At 35.9% G+C, this 18759-nt stretch overlaps 3 protein-coding genes across 3 annotated transcripts in view; all 3 read left to right on the forward strand.

The window, feature by feature from the left end:
- The window catches only part of LOC141820381 (inositol hexakisphosphate and diphosphoinositol-pentakisphosphate kinase VIP2-like), a 68105-nt gene extending 65452 nt beyond the window's left edge, over nucleotides 1–2653 (forward strand). The window contains exons 28-30 of the mRNA XM_074707685.1: nucleotides 1106–1273; nucleotides 2234–2308; nucleotides 2393–2653. Coding sequence (XP_074563786.1) covers nucleotides 1106–1273; nucleotides 2234–2308; nucleotides 2393–2653 — 504 coding nt within the window. The remainder of the gene's footprint in view (nucleotides 1–1105; nucleotides 1274–2233; nucleotides 2309–2392) is intronic.
- Nucleotides 2654–6952: 4299 nt separating this feature from the next.
- Nucleotides 6953–8657, forward strand: LOC141820351 (phenylpropanoylacetyl-CoA synthase-like). Its single transcript, XM_074707646.1, has 3 exons — nucleotides 6953–7254; nucleotides 7337–7890; nucleotides 8003–8657. Exons 1-3 carry the CDS (start codon nucleotides 7080–7082, stop codon nucleotides 8438–8440), a joined length of 1167 nt encoding a protein of 388 aa, XP_074563747.1. The 5' UTR covers nucleotides 6953–7079; the 3' UTR covers nucleotides 8441–8657.
- A 3562-nt stretch (nucleotides 8658–12219) lies between these two features.
- On the forward strand, nucleotides 12220–16991 carry LOC141820334 (phosphatidylinositol/phosphatidylcholine transfer protein SFH10-like). Its single transcript, XM_074707624.1, has 11 exons — nucleotides 12220–12291; nucleotides 12705–12971; nucleotides 13763–13840; nucleotides 13933–14034; nucleotides 14110–14159; nucleotides 14339–14432; nucleotides 14571–14663; nucleotides 15564–15681; nucleotides 15804–16162; nucleotides 16699–16773; nucleotides 16943–16991. Exons 1-11 carry the CDS (start codon nucleotides 12235–12237, stop codon nucleotides 16964–16966), a joined length of 1317 nt encoding a protein of 438 aa, XP_074563725.1. The 5' UTR covers nucleotides 12220–12234; the 3' UTR covers nucleotides 16967–16991.
- Nucleotides 16992–18759: the final 1768 nt, after the last annotated feature.

Below are 18759 nucleotides of genomic sequence, written 5' to 3' on the forward strand. Positions count from 1 at the left end.
TTAAATATTTAAATTTGAGAGTTTAATTGTCTAAACTGTTAATTACTCCACAAAAGAAACAATTGTTAGAAAATTCAAATTTTTCACAAAATAAATATTACATGAAAATTTATTATATGAATATAAAATGTCTTCAAGCATCATAAAATAACTTTTAAGTTTCAAGCTCCACTTCTCCATCCTAAATTCAAGTCAACCCAAGTCAGTTTTTGGGTCCAACCCGATTTGACCCAAACCCTAAAACTTCCAATCCTAACTCGATATTTTTCGTGTTGACTCGGGTCGGGTTGGCTGGTTAGGTTCATTTTTAACAACCCTAGTTAACAATCTATCATAGATATAAATAACATGCATATAATTAAGATATAAAGTGATCATCACTCTCAAAACTACTATTATAGTTGACATTGGCAAGTTACAAGCTAGAAATAAACTAGCTTAGGATTTGCAATGTTCTGTCTAAATTGATCAGGATGAACCAAATAAGCATATGTGATATGCAATAGTCGTGTGGTTCCTTTCAAATTCTACTTAGGCAGGTGTTGTATTCGTGGGCTCAAGCAGAGGCTTTAGAAATAATGGTTCACTTGTCGGATTTCAGCATTTGATTATAGTAGAGTTGAGGCGCAAGCTTAGGTTAAGTGGTACTTATCTCTTGAGGCCTAAATTTAAGAGGAACACTCATCTCTTGAGGCCTAAATTTAGTTATGATACTTCAAATATCCACAGCGATTGGCCCATGTATCATCCCTCAAACAAACAAACAAACATGGTATGCTCGCAAGATTTAAATAGGACCTTAAATCTTGAGTCATATAGCCAAAGTAGATTGTAGATACACTCCAAAGATTTAAGCAGGACTACAAAATCTTAGGAGAGTTCAGCTAAATCCAGTTCAATATGGTCAGGTTATTCATCTATTGATCAACTCCCAGATTTTTAGTTGGATCAATTGCAAAGATGGAAGTTGGTAGTTTGGATTTTTCATCTCAGTTTGTTTGCTTTTCGTATTTTTATCAAGATTTGTTGCCTATGTTATGCAGTAATTGCTGCTAACGCATAGATTTTTGTTCACAGTTTTCATATTCTACCTCTCAAATTACAGGAATCTCATATACACTCCCTGCTGAATGTTCTCCGATATTGTAACCTGGATGAGTCCCTACATGGAGAGGATAGCCTTGTGTCCAACAGTGCTTTGGAGGAGCTATTTCTGACTAGAGAGCTTGATTACATGAGTAATATTGTCCTAAGGATGTTTGAAAACACAGAGGTATGGATTTATTAGAAACTGAAAAAATCTTAGAATTTATAATCTAGGAAGCATTAATTTTTGAAATTTATATCTGCTATCATGGGTGACAACCATAATACTGAATTAACAATTTTCTGGTTCCTTCTAATAATGGTTTATAAGAAGCCACTGTGAGATTGTAATCTAGTTGGGAATTGGGATAGTTTTTTTTATTTTTCTTTTGTTTCCTTGTCTGGAATTTATGTTTTTAGTTGATGGTCTTCGGGTCATTTCCAAGTTTGACTTGTGGAGGCAAGAGTTGGGAAATGTCTCAAACTTTGCAAACTCTTTATCAATCAAAAGAGAGTATCGAATTTTTTTTATAACAAATAGACAGAAACTATTACAAGAGAATTTTTTATCTAGGACTGAACAACCAAGATGTCGTTCATTGAGTGAAAAAGGGAAGAACGATTATGAAGTTAAAGAAAATCAGACTTTTTAATCGCTATCTTTACATCTTGTTGAAAGGAACTTTACAAAATATTTGTACTTAAAATTTATGTGGATCACACTGATCGGAAACTAGAGAACATAGAAGAACCATCTTTCAGAGAGAAGGATATTGAATTGAATATGTTCAGTTAAAGAAAATCAGACTTTTTAATCGCTATCTTTACACCTTGTTGAAAGGAATTTTACAAAATATTAGTACTTAAAATTTATGTGGATCACGCTGATGGGGAACTAGAGAACATAGAAGAACATCTTTCAGAGAGAAGGATATTGAATTGAATATGTTCTCCTAGTAGAAAAGGTGATATTCAAATGCATTCTTTCATGTTAAAGAAGAAAATTATGCCCTAATCTGCTATGATTGCCTACTATATTAGCACTCTAAATTCATGTTCAGTTTATATAAATTTTATTATATTATTGAATGTTTGTAGCCAGTATGAAACTGGGCAACCTTCATTTGTGTCTCCCATCAATACGCAGGTACCCTTAGAAGATCCAAAAAGGTTTAGGATAGAGATGAGTTTCAGTCATGGTGCAAATTTAGAGCTGCTTGAGGTTGTATGGTTAAACAACATATATTAATCAAATGTACATGCTCGTAGATGAATAACAAGTTCTTTTGACTTGATTTCGATGCAGCATTCTGATAAGGAAGTTTCTTCATTTCTTCAAGAGCACACACTGCCCATAATGGCACCGGAGAGGCTGCAAGAGGCTGATGCCTACCTGACATTGGACAAGTTTGAAAAGATGGTTCATCCATTTGCCATGCCTGCAGAGGACTTCCCACCGCCTTCCTTCCAACAGACCTTCAGTGGTTACTTCTCTAGGAGTGGTGCAATGTTTGAACGTTTGGTTAGCCTATTCTACAAGAACACAACCAATGCTACCAAGCAATGAGTTTTTTCTCCATTTCACGGTTAGGCAATTTTCTCAGTCCGTCTCTCCAAACATGCATTGAAGCATCCCTCAAAACTTATGGAGAACGACTATTCTATTGAATAACCACCAATTTTCTTTAACAATAACTTTTCTTTTTCGTTTCTTTTAACCATTACACTAATTTTGTTGTTCAATCATCTCTATACACGCAGATGATGATTTTACAATAATAAAATAGGTATTTGGAAAGTATTCTTTCTGTAAATATATTGCTCTATTTTGATTTATAGCCTGATTTGAAATGAATCATACTTGCGTTGTGATATTTGGTGGTTTGTCATGATCTAGATGATTCAGTGCAGTGTATGAAGGATATGTGTTTTGTCATGATCCAGACAAATTTATAGCTTGATTTGAAATGAATCATACCTCCATTGTAATTTCATGTTTTGACAGGGATGCTTGGGTTTTTATATAGAGATTGATATTCTATGCGTCTTCTTTTGTGTGACCGTTCATGATAGAAAATTTCAGGTGCTCGAAATGGTGTATAGTATTTTTTAAATGTATATATATATTTTTTTAACATGCAAAAGAAACAATTTCGAATATCTGAAATATTCTATCGTGGACGGTCGCACAAAAAAAAAAGTGCGTAGGTTTTCTATAGTTGATAAAGTATAAGATGGATATCACACTAAAATAAATGCTTTTATTTTTATGTAAAATTTATAAATTATGCTAGTCTCATAAGTTTTAAAAATATATATATTAAATCTAAGAGGAATTTCGTAAAGAACTATGCTAAAGTGATGTATTAACTAAAAAGAAAATATTTAAAAGTTGTCCTTTACTTGGGTGGTTGCCACTAAGTTATCCATTAGTCTTTAATTAAGAGAGGGAGATGATGCCACTCCTCCTTCACGATGACTTAGCATGAATTAACACCCAACCAATCCACTCACATTTTTTATTCGTTTCTAATAAAAAGTCAAAAAGAAAAAAAAGAAAAGAAATATTAATTGATTTGGAAGTAATCTTTGGACATTGGAGATCGATTTGGCAATGTCACAAAATTATATTCCACCAACTAGACCGCTTCTGATGGGTTCGGTCAACTCAAATAGTTGTGATTTTTATTTTCTTAGTTTGGATTGGTTAAATTTGATATTTGGCTTGAAAAGAATTTATTTGTGTTGGTTTAATGTGCACAAAGTGAATTAACTAATAAGTTGAATAATTTATTAATTAAATATAAATAAAACTAAATATGCATGTTCCATTCATTAATATTTGTAAATAGACATTATAAATTGCTCGAGAATAATATTTATAAATAAATTTTATAAAATATATTCATCAATAAAACTCTTATAAAATCTCCGACATTATTAATTACTTATTTAGAGTATTTTATCAAATAAGTTTGTTAGAAAATAAAAAAATCCCTAATTATCATATTGTTAAAAAGGGCATTCTTCTTTTAAAATCTTATCAAAATAACGTTCCACCAATAATATAGGCGTTCTGCCTTGGATTAGCTACCAAAGTTGTTCCATCTTAAATATACATTATTCTTATTTTGATGGATTTTCCCAATCTATCTTACTGCCCTCCGTGTGGGTTATATCTGACAAAACAATTTTTACATAGTAACATAAGTCACTCCAATGGTGGTGGCCGATAAATCCCCTTCCATGTTTAAGTTAATAACTATTAAAGAAGTGAGAGTATAGAAGATTTAGAATATGTTAGAATGCATATTGTCATCCATAGCTTGTACTCTTATTTATCCTGCAACTCAGCTCATTTGTTATTACAATTATTGCTTACTCCGTCCATTTAATTTAATGTCCGTGTAGCCATAACTGCTCACATCTCCATTGGCTACGCTTGTAACTGCTCACATTGTCTTTCTATTAAGTACCCCCATCGTCCTTCCGTTAACTACCCGTACAGTCGTAACTATTCTCCTATGGCTCCATAATCTTTCTTTCATTAAGGTGACTGTGACCTACTTACGTATCCGAATGAAACTATCCAGGCATTCGGCTAATAAGGAAGGTGTATCTTGCTGTTTGGAATCACCTTTGAATTAGTCATCGGACATCCAATTTCGATGTTGATGGAGTCGCAGAGAGTCCACGAGCAACCATAAAAAGATGGTGCTCCTGCAAGGCTTCAAAAGAGGAGACAAAGGGTTAGAATAAAAGTTAGTGATATCCTGACTCAACTACTCCAACATCCAAATCAATTTATCAGCGGAGATGAGGAAGAAAAAGGACAAAAGATGAAATATGAAGAATGAGACAAATGGGTTAGGCTAACCTTAGAGGCCACTTTTGAAAATCTCAATCAATCTACCACCTCTCTCGTGGGAAGGAGAGGTGATCCCGAACATCAGTTCGAGAGGTGTAAGCAACTTACTTCAAGATGAGTATTTTAGATATCAAATTATAAATAAAATATTATTTTTGTAATTTTTCAAATATATTGTTCAATTTTGGAATAGTTTGGATCAAAATTATTTTATTTTTAAAGTATATTATTCTAAATATATAAACAACTTCAATAAAAATTATTGTAGCAGTTTGGATTAAAATTATTTTATTTTTAAAATATATTGTTCTAAAGGTGTAAACAACTAGTAAAAATCACATTAAGATTATAATGATATATAAAAGGATATTTTAGATATCAAATTACAAAATCAACTAAGTAGTTGTTGACAGCTGATTCAAGATAAAGATACCAGGTGGAGTCGGAGCATAATAGAGATATTTTAGATATTAAATTATAAACGAAAAATACTGCTTTAATAATTTTTGAAATAATTTTATAAGCAGGAGTTGATTGTTGAGGTTGGTGGAGATGAAGGAACCTCAGAGCTCACATGTGACGTCACATGAACAATCAATCATTGCCAAATTCAGGCGTGCCATTAATTTCAACCACTAATCTTCTACGCGCGCACTGTCTTCTCCAACCACCGACCGCAGTCGATTTTGACCCATTAAGAGTCAACATTGGACGGCGTCTCAAATGAAATAATATGGTGTTGATATTATTATTTTTTATCTTATTGATCGATCAGAATAAATTTATATTATAATACATCTGAAATTATAATTATTATTACTTTTATAACTATTATAATATAAGTATTATTAAATATGATAAATTTGAATTATAATTATTATAATATAAATATTAGATGAATATATCACATCGTAATTATTATAATATAAATAAATTAAGTATATATTATTATAATTATAATTGATATAATATGTTATTGAACCGATTGATAAGTCGGTGGAAACGATTCGAAATTTAAATTTGACATCAACTCGTTAACAAATCCAAATCTATAAGTCAAAAAGTTAACAGTGCACTTGAAAACATCTGTGTAATTTTAAAAGTGGGATGAGATGGAATATCTTTTTGATTAAAAAAATAAAGAAGGAATGCCCTCTTTAGAGGATCTGTAACGTCGTTAATAGAAGTGTTAATAACACTCTTTGTCATTAACGTGTTCAAGACATTGAACGCATTATTGAACGCATTCATATGGTAATGGAATGAGCCAGTTTATCCCCGGGACAATGGTGCAATGATAGGACATCCGGATGGTAACTCAGGGATCCGCAATTTGATCCCTAGCTACGGCGTATTTGTAAGAATTTTTCTCCAAATGAGGAACGCAATCAAAGGATGCTGGGCATCTGGATTGGTCGCCGTATGCGCTTCCCGATTTACCCTGGTGGTCGGTGGAAAACTTCCGTGGAACCGGACCGACCACCCCCAGAGATGTGGCTACTGCGATTATCTTTTTTTTGTAATGGGCCAGTTAAGTACATACATTTTTTTATTTTTTTATTATTAAATTAGTGTTAATAATAAATGAACATTGTGGATGCTCTTAGAGCATCTGTAACGCTGATTAATAGCGTGTTAATAACACCTTTTATTCTCTCTCCACATGAATGCTAATGTTGCAGCGTGTTAATAACACTTTTTTATTCTTTTTCCATATAAACACATTTAATATTTTGAACGCGTTCATGTGGTCCATATATATATATATATATATTTTATTTTTTAATTATTAAATTAGGGTGTTATAATATTTTAGCGGTGCGGATGCTCTTAAGGATATCTATGTAATTTTAAGGGTCTGATAAAGTGGAACGTGATAAAAAATAAAAAAATAATAAATGTGCTTTTCATTATTCCAATAAAAAAGGACAAAAACGGACGCCCATTTGTTTCCATTTGTTATTGCCCTTTTCCTTGTTTTTTGCCGTCTGCTCTAGCGCACCTACTCCGGCCGATCGACCAACTCCGGTTTATTTTCGGTCGCACAATTCTATATAAATCTCACTCGGAGTCCGGTTTCTGCAGCTAAGACGAGATCGCCGTCTTTGCTTGCAGCTCGCCGGCCATGGAGACGACCGTTTCCCGAACGACACAGAGCGCCGATGGGCCGGCGACCATCCTGGCCATCGGCACTTCCAACCCCGGCAACGTCGTCGACCAGAGCGCTTATCCGGACTTCTACTTCCGGGTCACCGACTGTGAGCACCTGCATGACCTCAAGGCCAAGTTCCGGCGCATCTGTAAGATTCCGACTATGTGAAATTATTGATTGGAATTGGAAGTGAAAAAAGGAAAGAAATTAAAATTGAAATCGTCGTGTAGGTGAGCGAGCGGCGATCAGGAAGCGGCACTTGTACCTGACGGAAGATATTCTGAGGGAGAATCCGAGTTTGCTGGCTCCGATGGCGCCGTCGTTTGACGCCCGGCAGGCGATCGTGGTGGCGGCGATACCGGAGCTGGCGAAGGAGGCGGCTGAGAAGGCCATCAAGGAGTGGGGCCGGCCCAAGTCGGACATCACGCACCTCGTCTTCTGCTCCGCCAGCGGCGTCGACATGCCCGGCTCCGACCTCCAGCTCCTCAAGATGCTCGGCCTCCCCATGTCCGTCAACCGGGTCATGCTCTACAACGTCGGATGCCACGCCGGCGGCACTGCGCTCCGCGTAGCCAAGGACCTCGCCGAGAACAACCGCGGCGCCCGGGTGCTCGCCGTCTGCTCTGAGGTCACCGTGCTCTCCTACCGCGGCCCCGACGCCGCCCACATCGAGAGCCTCTTCGTGCAGGCGCTCTTCGGCGACGGCGCCGCCGCGCTCGTCGTCGGATCCGATCCCATCGACGGCGTCGAGCGCTCCATTTTCGAAGTCGCCTCTGCGTCTCAGGTAATTAAAGATTCATAGGATCAAACGTATTTCGCACAAAATTGATCTTTTTTACATCGAACAGAGTGAAAAATAAAAACTAAAATCAAAAATCAAAACTTTGACGACGCAGGTGATGCTGCCGGAAAGCGCGGAGGCGGTGGGCGGCCACCTGCGCGAGATCGGGCTGACCTTCCACCTGAAAAGCCAGCTTCCGGCCATCATCGCGAGCAACATCGAGCAGAGCCTGGTGGCGGCGTGCGCGCCGCTGGGATTGACGGACTGGAACCAGCTTTTCTGGGTGGTGCACCCGGGCGGGCGGGCGATCCTCGATCAGGTGGAGGCGCGGCTCGGACTGCAAAAGGAGCGGCTGGCGGCGACGCGGCACGTGCTCAGCGAGTACGGCAACATGCAGAGCGCCACCGTGCTGTTCATCCTGGACGAGATGCGGAAGCGGTCGGCGGCGGAGGGCCGCGCCACCACCGGCGAGGGAGACGAGTGGGGCGTGCTCTTCGGCTTCGGCCCTGGCCTCTCCATCGAGACCGTCGTCCTCCGTAGCGTACCCACTTGATGAGCTAAGAACAAGCATCATAATAAATACAAACTGCAGAGCTGTCTGTGCATACCATAATATCTATCTATAATGTGATCATCTTTTATCCTAATTCTGGTACGAACAACATCTTTGTTCTAGATTTGCGAGTGGTAAAATCTGGAAAAGATTCATTTGTGTCATGATCATCATGTGGACTCAAGGCATATCAGTTATACATAAGTGTTTTCTATAATTGGCCATTTTCGTATTTTATATGTTGATGAGATGTGATCCAAAATATGCATCATAATTTAAAATTCATCATCCTATATTTTACTTGTATTTAGGTGGCTCGATATAAAATAAAGATAGTCTTAAGTTTTTGGTGAGATGAAAGAAAATTATTTTATTAGAAGTATCTGAATATACAAATTTAAAATGCATAACGAGATTAATCAATGATGCACATATCAATCATACAGCAACAAAACTAATCGATGATCCTAATATGTCATCCAATTAGGGTTGAGTTATCTAATTTCTTTTGAAACTCAATACAAGTTAGGTACAAATTGATTTTGAAAAACAAAAAGTCTCCGGAGAACTATATGATGGTAAGAGATAAGGATGATTCTTATAAATGAGAATTCAAAACTCATGTTTTTTTTTAGTGTCCATGGAGTTCGAACCACTATGACGTTGGGTGCTATGTCAAGATTCATGTGTACCTCTTAAATTTATTTGATAGTTGATCTACGTGGTTGAGTTGTCCATCTTTAAAATTAATTGGATCGTAAAAATTGAATACCTAAATTAACAAAAAAATAAATATCCTAATATGTCATTCAATTAGGACTGAATTATCTACCCGTCTAAATATTTCATCCTAATATCTTTTGAAATTCAATATAAGTTAGGTACAACTTGATTCACTAAGTACCTCCTCTTGGTCATCCATTTTTCAGATTTTTTTTATTCTAGATAAGTTTCCCTTGATTTGACTACTAGAAGAAAAAAAAGTATATTTTTTCGTTGATTCGTATACAAGTCCCGTCTTACTAAAATTTACTTTGGACTATTTATGTTCATGTTTAGTTGTGAACTTTCATTCTTAATTTCAAGTTCTTTGAATCTTTTTTTTTTTTTTTGTGTGTGACAAAGTTCTTGAATCTCAGAATCATGAGATGTGTACTATTTTTAATTCTTTCAATTTATTTTTGTTTGGGCGCAGGCAAGCTCGTAGTTGTGCATATATTTAGCATATCATATCCCTATCAGGATCTTCCTCTATATATAGAAAAGTTGGCACCTGATTCACTGTCTTGCGCAATGAAACAGGCGGATTGTGAAAAGTTGGCTAAACAAGGAAGATATGAAGCCCTTTTTGAAAGAATAAGAATGGAGTGGCATGCACTTCGGCGCCCGCCCGCCTCCCTCCTTTCCCTTGCTCTCCTCTGCCATTGCCAACGCACGGCCCAAGAGCGAGACCTCGTCAACACCATACAAAAAAAAGGCACTTTTTCTCTTTCTCCTGTAGCTTTGCCGCCGTAACCGCGATGTCTTTTAAGATACTCAACCCCCACAGCCCTGTTTCTCTTCTCTATCTGCCAATTTGCAGATTTTCTCCAGTCCCAGGTAATGCTTCTTTTACCCCCTTCCCTTTCTCTCATCCTTCTTCTTCCATTTTGGCTTTTCCTCCATTCCTCGATCGCAAAATGTGATTTTTGTTTTGTTGTATGTGTGTGAAGAAAGTTTCTTCCTTTATGGTTATTTGATGGCTTCTGCAACAGTTTATTCAGTCGATGCACCAGAGTATGATTTCCAAGAAAACCTTACATTAGAATTTGTAGTCATTACATATTGCGTTTGATTTTAGTTTTTTTTTTTCGACGGATTGAAGAGAAGAATTAAATAGATTTATTATCTTGCGCTTAGTAGAAACGATTAAACTTTGCATCTGCAGATCATTTTTCGTGTACCATTGTGCCCATATATAGAAATTAGTATTCATCCTTCCCTAAGAACTTTTTGTTGTTTGTTTACTGACACTGAGTTATACATTTCAGGTGCTTGGGAAAATGCGCCTGGTGTCCTTCTAATGAGTCCATAACTCTCTGCACATTCTCTTTCGTTTTTTGAACCAGGACAAATTTGCAAGCACCCAAAATGAGTGAAGTCATGTCTGGTATGCAGAGGCTAACATCTTGGTAGATTTCATCTTTTTGTATATATGAATCCAATTTCATTGTAAGTTGTAACTATCAATTAAATCATTAGAGCAGTTGAGGATCTAGCCAAGAGCTGTTGGATTTACTTGGGAAATTTATTTTCTCCATAGACCGGCTACCAGATTGCTTTCCTTCGTTGATAAAAACAGCTCGTTTTCCTAAATAGTAGGAGCCTTTATATTATGAGGATATCAAATTTGTGATAACAATGGCAATGTTTGTGGTCAACGCTAACCTATAGCGAATTGTTGGTTAGAATTAGTGAAGTTGGTATATTTTGAGGAATTTAGTTAGCAATACAGCTTTATGTGGCAACAAGGTTTATAGGTTTCAATAAATTATAAAAGTTTGCTAGCTACAATAATTTAATTCTAGCAATGACTATGAATAGGTCAAGAGGAGGTTTAATTGGGTGGAGTTCAGTCAAATTGTGGTTAGGTGGAGCTGAGTTCACAAGAATTGGATTTTGTCTAGCCAAGGTTGGCAAGATGGGAATGTGTCGGGTTTAACTCCCCTAACTTTACATGGTGTCAAAGTTTGATTTGTTGGGTTAGGACAAGTATTTAGGTATCAATTGAAATTTAGGTAAAGGAATGAGTCATCATGGAGCCTTAAGCTGAAGAGGGTTTGAGGTGGGCATGATGGTACAAGAAAATCACTGAATTGAGGTTAGAGTTGGATAAAACTTTGTTGCTTAGCTTGCAGTCCAATATCCCCAAATGGCTAGAAACCTTCTCCTCTATGGGCCCCAGATTTGAGCTCCTCCGATGACATCCTTCCATGTGTCAATTATCAATCAATTTTCTTTGACATGATTCAAGGTATAGCTCTAATCCTTGGATAACACATTGTTCATACACATGTCACCCATCGAATGAGTATGATCAAGGATCATTCAACAATTGTCACTTCTGGAATCTCATATCTTTTTTTTTAATGAAGGACAACCTATTTAAAGATTGTAGATAGCAAAACAAAAGCTTTTGAAAAAAAAAGTAGGCTGTATTTTCTCTCAAAAGAAATATGAATCTAGCTTTTTTTTTTTACTTTTATTGATGGCTCCTTTGGTTTAGGAGGGACTCTTTGCTGATAGATTTGGCATGTTTTGGTATATATATTCAGGTCTTGATGTGATCTCCAAGGATGAAAGGAGAACCAGGATTGAATCTCTAAAGAAGAAGGCACAAAATGCCTCCACAAAGCTCAGGAGTTCGACAAAAAAGGGTAGGAGAAATAGCAAGGTCATGTCTGTCTCCATTGAGGATGTGCGTAATGCTGAGGAAATGCAAGCCGTCGATGCCTTCCGTCAGATTCTCATTTTGGAAGAGATGCTACCTTCTAGTCATGATGACTATCATATGATGCTAAGGTCACTAACTTCCCTAATGGCTGCTTTCAAATGTTTTTTTTTTGTCTATAGCTTTAGAAATAAGTTCTACATTGTTTCTTTCATGTGTTCCTGAAGTTGGATGAAAAGATCACTAACTTCGGTAGCTAATCCATCATCGTTTTGTGTTTCATCTGTTCTACTGCACTAATGCACATTGTATATGAGGCAGATTTCTCAAGGCCAGGAAATTTGACATTGAGAAAACAAAGCAGATGTGGGCAGATATGCTCCAGTGGAGGAAGGAGTTTGGAGCTGACACAATTTTAGAGGTAATGTTTGATTTCTGACATTTTACTTTTCATATTAGTCGATGTACTATCTTTGTTTGGAATCATTGTCTATGTTTAAAATTTAATTAAATAAGAACGGAACATTTGTAGCGTAGTGCACCACAATTGTGAATGATGCGTACCTTGCAAAGATTAATTAGAAATTTCGGTATGGAACAATTTACCACCAAAGTAAAACATACTTCATAATAAACAGATATCAAGGAACCTTAAAAACTGTTGGCGATTAAATCTGCTAATCTACTTTTTCAGTTTGTTAATCTGTTTCCATTGGTTGTCATCAGTCAGTATGCTTCTTATTTTCTCCTACATATTTGCCTTCATCACTTCTTCATGTTTACATTTGTAGTATTACAAGTAACATATTTTTCTTTCTACCCATTGCCCTTTAGGATTTTGATTTCAAGGAAATCGATCAAGTCTTGGAATATTATCCCCAAGGTCATCATGGTGTAGATAAGGAAGGCAGGCCTGTCTATATTGAAAGGTTGGGTCAAATTGATCCCAACAAGCTGATGCAAGTCACCACCATGGATCGTTATGTTAAATACCATGTAAAGGAGTTTGAGAGAACTTTTTCTGTCAAGTTTCCAGCTTGTTCAATTGCAGCAAAACGACACATCGATCAGAGCACAACCATTATTGATGTTCAAGGAGTGGTAGGCATGATAATTACTTTCATTACCTATTCAAATATATCATAATCATTATTTTTGTTTAATGCTTAGTGTAAAAAATATTAATGAACAAATTATATGTAGGATCATGGCTTGTTTGACACTAGCTAGAGGGGGAGGGATGAACAGTGTTGATTTACCTAATTTAAAATTCTTTGCACATACACAAATAAAGAAATCGTTAATCTTATTATATGTTATCTTCCACCTTACCTCCAAGTACACCTTGTTATGGTTCTAATCCATCGAACTAGCAGTCACTCCATGCTGCAAGTCCTAGAATTTAAGTCTCCTGTCCCTAGGATGCACCTAGCTTCCCGAGCTTGCTCAATTCCCTCCTTCACCTTGCCTTTTGCCTCTAAGTTCACCTTATTGCAGACTTATAAGCCATCAAGCACAAATGATCGCATAATCACATCACATTGACTCAACTGCATCAAATCAACATGCTCCACGAGCTCTATGTGCACTCTACTCTAGCAAGTCCTTGCATACACGATGCACGCATCAAAAACACATGATAAATCTAACTTAAACACATTGTTAGACACATCAAAATAATTTTTACTTGAACCTAACCAACATTATAGACATCTTTAGTAATGTTTTGAAGAATTATAGTTGAGATGAGATGTTTCAGCTTGTCTAAATTGAGTGTAATTCCTTGTTGTCAAGTAGAACTCTGACTTAATATCATTGTTTCGTTTCTCTTTTTTCATGTCTAAGTATTTCTTCTTTGACTCTAACATATATACTAAAATTTTAATTGATAGGGTGTTAGACAATTCACTAAAGCTGCAAGAGAACTAATAGGCAGGATTCAGAAAATTGATGGTGACAATTACCCAGAGGTATGTAAATCATTTGAGATAACGGGCTGTAACTAATTATTTATTCTACTGTTAGAATTCTCAATCTCTTATAAACGTGTGTCCTATCCCAGACCTTGTGCCGCATGTTCATTATCAACGCAGGACAAGGATTTAGGATGCTTTGGAGTACTGTAAAATCATTCCTTGACCCCAAGACCACTGCCAAGATACACGTAAGCAATTTTGTCTCTAGATGCAACAGGTAAAGAACAATAACTAGGGTACCTAAAAAAAGAATTTTTTTTTAGGTTCTAGGAAACAAGTACCAGAGCAAGTTGCTTGAAGTAATTGATGCTAGGTATCTTCTTACTGCTGGAATTCACAAATTTATAGTTGGTACAAATATCAAAAGACAAAAAAATTTGCTACAAAATATTTTTGAGTAATCATTTTTTATGCAATAATGTGGTAAGAAGAATTATAAGATCTCATATTTAAATTATTTTACAAGATTCTAACTTGTCAATTTCTTACAAGTGAATTACCGGAATTCCTTGGTGGCACTTGCAATTGTGAAGGTGGATGTCTACGGTCAGATAAAGGCCCATGGAAGGATCCTGAAATCTTAAAGGTGTCTTCCCATCCATTTTTATTCTTGGTTTATATTCTACTCACTGTCTTGCATAGTTTGCCATGATATTCCATCAAAAGATTTAAAAGAGAACCTGATATTCTAAGCATCACTATGTTTGATAAATTGACATAGTAGATGGTGCAACGAGGTGCTGGAAGATGTGGATCACAGCATCTGACTTCTGAGGCTGAGGAAAAAACCATTTCTGAAGAAGTAGTGTATACAAAGGTGAAATGATATCATATTTTCCTCCTGTACTTGGTGATACTGAACTAAGCAATTCTTGTTTGATAAAGAAGCAAGATTGTTTCTGTGTAGACACACACTTTACTGCAGATGATAATTCTTCTGTTTTCCCCAATATTCCATGGAGTACTATCGAACACCCACATTTATCACCAATAAGGGAAGAAAACAGTCACATTCTAGTCAAACCATCAGCTTTACAAAACCTATTTAGTCTTTTTGTCCTGCAATGACATTCTTTCTTTATTTTTTTTCTTATTGCTTATCTATTTCCATTTCTTTCATTAGACAATAGGATTTCAGCAAAATACTTGATCTACACCATTGTTTAGCATGTTGTGACAAGTAGATTGCCCTCGATCATCTTTATGACCACCCAACTTGTAGCAGAAGTAATGTACTCTTTTTGGCATTTATTGTGTAAGATCAATTCTCTTAAGATCCGGTCAAATTTTAACTGGCAATAACTTGACAACTAACTTAAAACTATAAAATAATATAAAATCCTAAAATTGTCTACTGCATTACGAGAAGCTGTATAATGTTAGAATACATTAATAGGACTGATACATCTATTGGGATACTTCGGAGTCTTTGGGAGAATCTTAAAGTTATACTGTTTGTGTGCATTTCATCTTTGATCCAACTAATAATTATTGAATACATTGAACTTTCACTTACTAGTTACTACTATCCTCAGGTTTAGCTTAGGTTTCAATTGAAAATTTTCCTTCTTTAATATATCAAGGTCAAAGGCCATCTAAATCCATGATAGGACATCAAAGCTTACAAACAAGTCTATTGTAGTTCTACTCTACTCGTTGTCTTGACAGTTGAAGAACTGCTATACTAACATTTAGCCATAACGATTTCCCCAAACAGAAGGCTCCTGCAAAATTCCCAACACCATGTCAATATGATGATTCTGTTCCAGTTGTGGACAAGGCTGTCGATGCTAACTGGGACAAAGTACTTGATGAAAAGCTTGCTGTCTCACAAGGTCCATATCATAATTGCTGATACCTGTGAAATGTTGTGCTTTTAAACTACTATTAGTTCAAAAGTTATACTAATATATATCATGCATTCATTTAATTCTCTAGTGATCCACCTGTTTTACAGGTTCATATTCTGCATCTGAAATTTACAAAGCTCCAGATGGATTTAGCAATCATATCCTTTCTGGTGTCATGGCTTTGGTCATGGGAGTTTTCACCATTGTCCGTTTAGGAGGTACTGCACCAAGGAAAATTTTTCATTCAGTTGTTCGTTCTTCTGGAAAATTCCACCAAAAGCTGCCAGCAACAACTGTCTCGGCGGATGAATTCTCTTGTGCATTGAAACGCCTTGGTGATCTTGAAGGCAAGGTGGCTGTTCTCAGCATGAAACCAACTAAGATGCCACCTGAGAAGGAAGAGATGTTAAATTCTGCTGTCAAGCGTGTGGATGCTTTGGAGGTAGAGCTTGCTGAAACAAAGAAGGTAACAATCTGGTGATGCACATTCATAGCAGTAGCTACATAGTCTTAAATTTGAGAATAGTCAGTGTTTCAATCTGATGGGATGCTCTTAAATGCTGAAGCATGTGATTTCCTCTGATATCTATCTCAAAGCCTTAACCTTATGAATTTTCATGAGATCATTCCTATATAGCGGCTTAATAACATTCATTTATATTCTGTAAAGAGGCAACATTCGTTTCTAGAAATTTCCAGAGACTTAGTTACAATCATAGTCTATTTTACAAAACATAGAAGAAAACATAATCTTATTATTTGGGTATGAGACTTTTATATAGACACATGATGTTTGATTACGAACCTAGTTATGTAAAAACTTTAGAGCATCGAAGTAGGTATCGTGTAAGGCAAGTAGAAAACAACCCTTTGTGTGCATGTGAATGAAGGTCAAGTCTTCTTCAAAGAGCATGTCCCTCTTTTTCCAATTTTTTGTTGCTTGATGAGTTTATTCCTTTGGCCAGTCAACTGAGCTAAACAAGCTTGTGGTGGTGTTTTCAGGCTTTAGAGGATGCCATGGAGAAACAGAAGGAGCTTCTTGCTTACATTGAGAAGAGAAAGAAGAAGAAGAAGTTTGTAAGTCATCTTGATCGATTTTTATTCAAATTAAAGACATCTAGGACAGGTCTGCTTTTATCTCAGAATGTAAGAAACCAACAAAAAGGGAAAGACCTAAACACAAGGTTTTCCGACAATGCCAAGACTCTCTTTAACTCCCTCTTTTGATCGTTTCTGTCAATTGCAGAATCCATTTTGCTGGAAAAAATGAGGAACAGAAGAGTCCTGATCTACTGAAACAGAGATGTGAATTCGGAACGAGCAGAGATCCTTGTCACAATATTCTAACGAGTGAACTTCCAATTTTCTTAGCTTGTGTTAGCATGACATCTAAAGCTTGTGCTGACTAATGAGTATACAAAATCATGCCTTTTTCTGTATCATATTGTCCTGAACAAAGTGTTGTTTGTTGTGAATACCGATTATACTAAATAAAGACACTGTCTCTCTCCTCTAGATAAACTTTTCATTTGGAGGCTCTGTTGTTTAAGTGTCCAACCTTCTGATTTACAGAGGCAACAACTTCATATTGATAGCAAAGATTGCACATGGTAGGCACATTGTTGTTCATAATGTTTTGGTGTTTATCAAACATTATGTGTGATCAATATTAAAGTTGTGATCAATATGTGTGATCAAACATGATGTTAAAAACTAGAGTTCCTATGTGTGATCAATATTAAAGTTGTGCTATATGCAACCAAAATAAAAGATAATTAATCGCTTGCTAGCCAATAGATGATACTATATGATTTAGAAACTTTGCTCCTACTCTATAGCCTATAACACATTTAGTGCAACACTCTCAAGTTCTACTAAAGCAATTGAATAATCTTCTATAAATGTTATGATGACACTAGAACTTACAATGATGATCTACAAAGCACTCTCCACTAGACTCTTGTTTAGTTGAGTCACCCCTTAATTTAGACTCTTCTTTGAATAAAAAAATCCTTATGATAAATACTCTCTATCCAAGAAAACCACCAAGACCTTATTTACCTCACACAATCTTCCTCGATCATCTCAAATGAGCAACCACCATTGCTAGAGACCTTCTAGCAAACAATTTATACAATTTAAATAAAAATCTTTCGAGTGCCTTAAAAAGCAAGAACACTCTTAAAATCCTCAAATTCATTATAGATATGATCCTCAGTGAAAAGAGTGTTACTTAAGAGAGTTTCATCTTTGCTTTTACTTCCAAAGTCTCTCGGTATTTCTTTTATCACTGAGTATAATGAATGAAGATTAGAGATAAATATTCTTAGATTATCTAATATTTGATTTATGGTTATTGGAGATTCATTGTTGAATATATTGGAATAACTAGTTTGATGTACATCAAAGGCTTAAGTTAGATCATGTATTTGATGTGTTGTAGATGTAAAAGACTTGATGGTGAGTATTGTAGGTGCAATAATAGAAGTTCTTATAAATCAAGGTTAATTGAATGTTTGGCAAGATGATGTCCTGACAGATCAAAGATGATTGATAGATAAAAGTCCCAACAAATAAAGATTGATCAGATGTATAATAAAAAAGGAAGACCTCAATAAAGATCTTGAAGAATGATTTTCTCTAGATTTGGCATTTTGTGTGTGTGTGTGTGTGTATGACAATGAGTTGAGTGCACATGTAATTTAAGGCAATCAGATTAAGCGCAGACTAAAAATCTCAAGATTGATTTAGTCAATGTTTTAGTCAACTGAAATATGTTCCTCAATCGATTACTATTGGAGTTGACTGGACAATTGACTCAAGATCAACAGAATAGAAGTTTATTATTTACTCCTATCATTGTGCCAATCAAATTGTTAGTTGACTGATACCATATACCAGTTAATTGAGTAGTCAACTAAATAGCCAACTTATATAGGAAAATAAAAGCTTATTGTTCTAATCGAATTTGTTAATCAATCAACAAATAATATCTTGAGTTGACTCAAAAAAATCTATTGTTATAACTAAATAATTAATCTATTGACCAATCAACTAATGACA

Source organism: Curcuma longa, unplaced genomic scaffold (assembly GCF_044706935.1).
Source record: "Curcuma longa cultivar G26 ecotype Majalengka, Jawa Barat unplaced genomic scaffold, ITB_CL_G26_1.1 utg3290_np1212_1714210_RagTag, whole genome shotgun sequence".
NCBI lineage: Eukaryota > Viridiplantae > Streptophyta > Magnoliopsida > Zingiberales > Zingiberaceae > Curcuma > Curcuma longa.